This window comes from Dendrobium catenatum, unplaced genomic scaffold (genome assembly GCF_001605985.2).
Source record: "Dendrobium catenatum unplaced genomic scaffold, ASM160598v2 fragScaff_scaffold_1228, whole genome shotgun sequence".
NCBI classification, from domain to species: Eukaryota; Viridiplantae; Streptophyta; class Magnoliopsida; order Asparagales; family Orchidaceae; genus Dendrobium; species Dendrobium catenatum.
The window spans coordinates 530,699-538,797 of NW_021319690.1; the positions used below are offsets into that span (position 1 = coordinate 530,699).

The 8,099-nt window shown below is 38.9% G+C and overlaps 1 protein-coding gene across 1 annotated transcript; it reads left to right on the plus strand.

Annotated features, from left to right (window-relative positions):
- The first annotated feature begins 6,257 nt into the window (after positions 1-6,257).
- On the plus strand, positions 6,258-7,548 carry LOC110096113 (zinc finger protein 1). The gene has a single exon (XM_020821888.2). The coding sequence runs from the start codon at positions 6,739-6,741 to the stop codon at positions 7,411-7,413; it is 675 nt and encodes a 224-aa protein (XP_020677547.1). The 5' UTR covers positions 6,258-6,738; the 3' UTR covers positions 7,414-7,548.
- Positions 7,549-8,099: the final 551 nt, after the last annotated feature.

Below are 8,099 nucleotides of genomic sequence, written 5' to 3' on the forward strand. Positions count from 1 at the left end.
GCAGATGGAGCAAAGGCAAGCAATCGCGCGACACAAGCAGATGGGCAGTCGACGCGATGCTGGATGCAACGCAAGTAATCTGGCGAGTATGGACTTGTTTTTTCGGTTGAGTTTGAGTTTCTGGGTCAACCCGAACTTGGCCTGTTTTTAAACGGGTCGAATCTGGGAATCCGAACTCGACCCATTTTAAAATTGAGTCGGGTCTAACTCAAAATTTTCGGGTCGGGTTCAAATTGGGTTTTCATGTCGTGTTAAATATTTACACCCCTAAATTTATGTTTCATTTGGGTTGGCTTACCATTTCTTAAAACACTTCCTAATAAAAAACAAAATTACTAGAAAGCTACTTAAAAAAAACATTAAGAAAGTCGTCCCAAACAAAACTTTACTTCCTATTTATTTATCACTACATGCTAATAAAATTGATCTGATCAAATACCAAGTTCTTCGGGTCCAAACGGCTCTCAAAATTAAATTTGAAGGTTAAAAATTGATTTTAAAGGTTATATATTATAACCTTCTTGAGGTAAAAACGATTTGTATGGAGTTCATTAAAAAAAAACATGAAGATAAAATTTTCTTAAAGATATTGCCATCTCTGAAGGTCACAGAATCATGAGTTTTTTGAGATGTTGAATTGCTCTTGGAAAGGATTGCTAAATCACCTATGAAATGGTGGCGCTCCATTAGCAATTTTTGTCATATCTAAAATTGAAGAAAATTCTCATCAATAGCTTGGCCTACTTGAAATAATCAATAACATATTTGAAGTTGTAGAAATTTGCATTTCTACATGACCAAAGAACGTAAAATAACAAAGTTGAGAGTAGTTTCTTATAGTTGTCGTAGAGATTACAGGAGAAGCATTTTGGGGATGATGATGATGATAGTTAGATGATATTAGTTAGACAATAATGATTGGTTTGTGGTGATCAAATGATAATAATTAGATAGCAACATGCAGACAATAATGATAAAATGATATTGTATAAATGGGCGAAGATAGTCAGACAATTACAAACGTTTAGAGATGGCAATCACGCGACAGCAATGGCTGATGATGATCATATGTTTCAATATTCTGCAAAGCTTAAAGTTATTTAGATATTGAAGATTTCTCCAATTTCAACATGGGACCATTTCAATAATATTGTGAGAGTTGAATTATGATAATTTTGGTTAAAATTATCAACATTCCATCAGATAGGTCATTCGTTTAACATTTAAGTGTTGTAATGGACTCACAATGGAATGATCTTGGGTTCATTAGATTTGCCTCATTGAGATGCTTAATTTGATTATAAACATGCAAGATTTGGTGCATTTGAATTTTGATAAATTGGACCAAAATTCGCTAGCACTTCATTAGATATATTATATTGAATCATTTTGTCATATATCATTCATTCAACATTTAAAAACATTACATCGTCTCAAAAGTGAAAGACGTTAAGCTCATTGGATTCATCTTGTTGAGCTGCTCAATTTAGTCATAATCATGTATCATATTAAGACATTTTAATTCGTTAATTAATGTCAGAAAATTTTTAATCATAGTTTGAGTGTCTTTATTTTTGGTGACAGTAAAATATCTCTAACACTCCGAATGTTGTTGCAGAAATTTGATGGATAAATTTCTGATCCATCAACCCAATTGCACTTGTGGTGTCTAGAAATTTGAGATTATGCTTTATATTCACCAATCAAAGATGTTATTGTTCGCCCAACATTGCACTTATATTGGTAGCAGTTCGAACACCTAGCTTAGCCCTGCCCTAGACTTGTTGATTTGGCTGGCCAACTCAAAGATAAATCTTCTAATCACTTTTAGTACAAGCAAGGTCCTAAGTTTGTATTACTCATGATATCTAGTAAGGAAAAATTTGTTTATAATAATAAATTTTTGCATTACTCGTTATTTCTAGAAAAAAAAATATTTATTATAATAATAATGATTATTATTATTATTATTATTATCATTTTGGAAAGATTATATCTTTATTAATATTCCAAACAATAAAAGAATGATACAATCAAGTCCATCAAGGACAAAGTTAAAGTTACAATACAAAATAAGACAAGAAGATACAACAAGTGGTGAAGAAGACAAAAGCCAGCTCGGCTAGTCATTGACAAGAAGCTTTCTCAACCACCCAGATGCTAGGGAAGGATCATTCAAAGGAGGAAGCAAGCAATAGACCACACAAATGAAATGGGCAAAGCAAAATCTCACATCCAAACAACAGCCACCAATCAGAACAAGAAGAGGCACCCCAATGGTTGCCAACAAACCATAAACGTCCAGGTGGTGAACAAAAAGTCGCCACATGATTGCCAAGACCAGAATCCATGAAGGGCAACCCCCAACAACCCAACCAAAATAACCCCCCAAAACAGCCCACGAAAAAACACCACCCACAACAATCCAAAAAACGGAGCCAACTCCAACTAAGCAGACTTCAACAGCAAAAGGAAAGACAAATCCAACCAGAAAAATCATTTCTTTTTGGATTTATGTTGTCTATGCTTACCACTCCTTTTAAAGAAATCAACGTCAACAATTTGAAGAATACTTAAATTGAAGTTATCTCGGGAATTCAATTCTTTCTCTTTAATTTCCTCCCCACCAGCTGAGGAATTGCCATCATCTAACTAGTCACCATATAATTTTGAGCTTAGCTAAACTTTTTTGAGAAAAATTAATCTAATTTAATAAATTAAGATTGATTTATCTTTGATCTTGATACGTCATCACAAATCATCTTGATCAAGCATGATTATGATTCATGAGACATATTTTAATTTGAAACTTCTAAAATTAAATTTAAGACTATCTAAACTCTAATTTTATGAAATTTATAGTCATATGGAACAATAAAGGTCAACAATATCAAAGCTGATCCAATCCAATTCTAAATGAGCCCAAATCAAGGACGTGAAGCGTAGTTAAAAATGTTTATAACTTAATTAGACGACCAAATGATTTTTGAATTTGGTATGCTTATTATTGAATCAAGTGACTAAATGAGACGAATCCAAAGAGCTCAAGCTCACTTTATTTTAATATCATTAAGACACTTTTTTGTTTTCAACAAAAACAAATTTATTCAATAAAGAAAGAGGGATACAATAACAATAGACCAACAGCCCAAGATACAAACAGTAAGAACACCCTAAATCAGGCAAAGAAGTATAAGCAGCAAAAAGGGACTCAGAAATGGAGCCCCCCCACACCAACCTTGCAGCCAAACACAGATCATCCATAGGTGTCAGTAGTACGAACACAGTCCAGAATCCACCAAGCAACAAAATGAGGCATCCAGGTTGTCAACCAGTCCAGCCAGTCAGGGGAAGTAGGGGGCATTCTCATCATCGTTCAGCCACAATCTAAAACCATCAACGAAATAGCAAAAACCAAAAACCACACCCTATTTCTTCTTGCCTTTTCTTTTATGATTATTTCCACCCACATTGGAAAAGTCATGATCGATAGAGAGTTCGATTATTTCCTCCTCAAACTCCTGAAAATTCATTTCCACCCCGCCAGAAGGAGAAACAAGGGAGTCCTCCAAAATCAACCAATCAATTTGAAGCAAAACAGAGTTTTTCTCAGACTTAGTCATATGGGTTTTCATTTCAAAATTAGACATAATAGAAATAGGGATATTAACAAAATTGGCATTGCCCTCAAAACCATCATTAGGAGTTAAAACTGATTGCTCATGAACCTGCATATTCGATGCCAGATTAATAGAAGAAGAGACATCATCCATACTCTCTATAACCATTGGAGATAATTCCACACAACCAATCAAATTCCGAGTAGGAGAAACAGGTGAACCAGAAGGCTCAGCGCCCACACAATGCACATCATCCACAGCCAAACCGCACGGTGCAGACATAATATCCGCATAAGATAAAGCAGTTTTAGAATTCAAACCACATTTCAAAACACCAGGCTCGCACGAACATAATCGCAGAACCTAGGCTACAAGAGTCACTCCCTCCAAAACCACAACAGAGTCCATCTAGACTAAATTAGAATGAGAATTAATAGGACAAAACCCCTCACAAACCACAACATTCTCATCGCTATTCACTGCAGGGCCTAGTTCTAAAGGGACAGCAACCAGAGCATTCGCTGAATCCCCAACTATAGGATCGTCACAACAGGGGAAGGGGGAAAGGAGGAATAACAACAGAATTATTAGAAATCTTATTAGGTACCCTGTTAGAGTTAGGCATATCAGCCACATGAGGATGATAATTCCCAACCGCATGTCCAATACTTTTACAATAAGCACAAAAAGAGGGGAACTCATCCATAAACACTTGTTGGACATAGTCAAACTTCTCAGAGCCTAACCACATCTTATCAGGGTAAGATTTGATGATATCCAGCTCCACTAAAATACGAGCTAAAGATGGCCTGGATCTAATAGACGTAGCAAAATCTATTTTCAAAGATTTTCCAAAGAAAGAGGCCAAACCGTGAAGAATGCAGGGAGGTGGGGGTAGAAGAGGTGAAGACGCAATTGCGAAAAGGAGACCCAAATCGAGATCATCGGCAACTCCACACCAACATCGACAAGGGGCGACCACTTAGTAAGCTTCATATAACAATTATAAACCAAATACGATCTATGATAGAAGATCATACAATAATCAAGATCGTTTGCGAGCTTGATAAGAATGTGTGACTAATCCAACAGGGTGACCGAAACATCTCCATTTAACTTGAGATTGAAAAAAAAATCTACGAATGGTATCAAGAGAGGGTCATTTAGAAGGAAAAAAATCAACTAACGAGAACTGAAAATGCTTAACAAAAGCCTCAATTTCCTGGTCCGAGATCCAAAGGGAAGGCAAGCCATGAAAGGAAGATGCCATAAGTTCAAGAAAATCAGTGAACGAAGAGAAGCCCGTAAGAACATCCAAAAAAGAACGTGAAGATGACGAACCCCCTAAAAACTAGGGTCGCAAAGCTTCAGCGTCATCCAGCACACACCGGAACCGGAGAAAAAAAACTAGCAAACCAAAATCAAAACCAGAAAAGAAAGGAGACTTCCCTAGAAAATGCAGAGATGACCGGTGCCACCGAGGTGAGCAACCCAGCAACGCGGATTGCGCCGGAGGAAGCTAAGGCAAAGCCCTAGCAGAGCGTGCGAAACGACAGAGCGAAAAAGCACAATGTCATATCATTAAGACACTTAAATGCTAGCAACTCTTCATAATCAAAGGAATCATTATAAGTCTTCTGATAGAGTGTTCTTGAATTTCTCTATATTTACGAGCATATCATTCTAAAAAATCTATAAATAAGCCCTCACTTTTTACATGAAGGGGAAGGGAGCTAAAATCTTAACTTTTGCTTGAGATTTAAGAGAGCTCAAAGACTGTGAGAATCCTGAAGCACCACCAAAGCACAACTATTGAGCTACTGCATGACTATTTCCATCAAGCATTCGCCAACCAACCACATTGGTCCTCTGACCTTCCATTGTCCACCAACAACAACCATCGAACCACTGTCTCTTGGCTACAACCCTCCTATTACTATCATCCAATTATAGTTCTCGGGCCTCTATCTCCCTACAACTTTTCTTCCGACCACTCTCATCTGATTATTTCCCTTCGATTTATGTCACCCGCCGACTATTGCCTTTTAATCTCCATCACCTGACCATAATCCTCATATCACTCTCACATTATTATAATTTTCCGACCACCATCGTCCTATTATGATCCTGCCTACCTCTATCATCCACCAACTACAATCTTCAGACATCCAACAAGGTTGAATTTAAGACAATTTTATTTTAAACCTAGAATTTTAAATTATATAATACAAGATTAAATTTAATAATCATGGATGTCATAATGCTCACCCAGCAAACTACCTTTAATCAATCAGAAGCTTCCAGCTTCGTCGGGGTTGTAGATTAGAGGACCATTAATCAGCGACGAGTCAATTAAGAGAGGCCGAGCAATAAATACCATATGCGACCTTTGTAAATTAATAATACTACACCAAAATCTTAAAAGAAAAAAAAATTTGTTTAGAATAGCCTGGCCAAAGTTTTTATTAGGAAAAATTGTAATTTATTTAAAAATAAATATAGTATAAATTATTTATATATTACATACATCTCAAAATATACTAAGATTATAAATTTTATTCTAATTATTTTTTAATAAGAATATTTTGGCATAAATTTTTATTTCCATAAAGCCCGCCGACGACCCCATCCGCTTCACGAATCATGACGTTGAGTTATTCTAACAAATCGTATAGATCCCAGTGGATCCCATTAGGTAACTCTTACCTTCCCTTTGATTTGTCTCGCCATACTCTGCTTCCTGGTTCTATCGCTTACGCCGCCTTCGCACGGCTGTTTAGTTGTCTTCGACTCTCAAACTCTGATCATCGAGAATGACGGCTTCCACCTTCCATACTTTCTCAGTCTCTGCCCAGTCGCCCAATTTACTCTCTTGCTTGCCTGTTCCACTATTCCACTTCCACGTTGACCTACTACTTGCTGATCTGTACCTCTACTTATTCTACTTCTCCGCCTCCCCTCAACTACCAAGTTCGATGCAACTCCCCCACCTAGCTCTGTGACGATCTTGGTCTATTTATTCAAGCTCAAATTTTTCTTTTTATACTCAATTCATCTGCTCTCAGGTCGCTAAATCGCCTGAAAAGTTTCCATTTTGAAGAGTTGTTTCAGTAATTTCATGGCTTTTGATGCGATGACCGAGCCACCGATGGTAACCAGCGAAGATACGTCGTCGCCGCCGCAGCCGAGAGTGGAAGGGTGGGCGAAGCGGAAGCGGTCGAAGCGTCACCGTTACTTCGATCACCAGCCGACGGAAGAGGAGTACCTTGCTCTCTGCCTACTCATGCTTGCGCGCGGCGGTGCTGACCAACGTCTCCCGCCGCTTCCGTTTACACCGCCGGCGGAGGGTCTTTCATACAAGTGTTCTGTCTGTGGCAAGGCCTTCGCCTCCTACCAGGCCCTCGGCGGCCACAAAGCGAGCCACCGCAAGCACCCAGGCGGTGCAGTCGATGACGCGGCCTCCTCTGCCTCCGGTTCATCGGCCGTTATTGCTTCTGCAGGTGGAAAAGTTCATCGGTGCTCTATTTGTCAGAAGGAGTTTTCGACTGGGCAGGCGCTGGGCGGGCACAAACGGTGCCACTACGACGGAAGTGGGGCAGCTGCCGCGGCAGCTGCGGCGGCGGCTTCGTCGTCTTCTGAGGTGGCGAGCTCGGGACAGAGGGAATTCGATTTGAATATTCCAGCAGCGGCGGAATTCGTGTTTGAAGGCAGCTGGAGATGCGTGGGGACGGAGGACGGGGAGGTGCAGAGTCCTCTAGCGCTGAAGAAGCCGCGATTTCTTATCCCGGCTTGAGAATCTATTATCTTTTGTTCCATTTTTGTTGCCTAGTTAGCTGCTGACAGCTCTCTGCTTTGGTTGATTTCGTTCTTGTATAAAGAGAATGGTTGGATTCTTTGTAGCTTAGACTTGAGACTTGTTGTTGTTAAATTCATTGCAGCAGAACGAAATTGCATCGTATGAATTTTATTTGTTGTGAATTAATGCCTCTGTACATTTGGGGTGATTACTCTTTGCAGACGTTAAATGCTGTTCATTATCGAAGATCAACTAGGATGCGTCATGTCAGCGGTACCGAGATAAGTACCGAGCTACGGTACCGAGCAGTATCGAGTCGGATACCGAGCAGAGAGTGATGTGATGCAGTCTTATTGATTTTCGAACAACGTACAGAATAATTTCACACAAATTGGGCGATTGCCAGTGACGCCGGAGCTGAGCCGTTGATCATGTTGAACTTCAGAGTCATTTAATTTCATATGATATTTTGTATGGCTATATAGATGTTATGCTTTCTTTTGTTTGTGTAGCCTAGTATGTTGCTTCTTTTGGCTATAAATACCTAGCCAACACTTGTAATAGGCAGATTTTGAGATATGAATATGATGTGAGTTTAGTCTCATGTGTTTCCTTTATCCTAAGAGTGATTCTTAGGTGGTGGATCTTTCCTCCAAGAAGTTCTTGGAGTGGTGTTCGGCGAC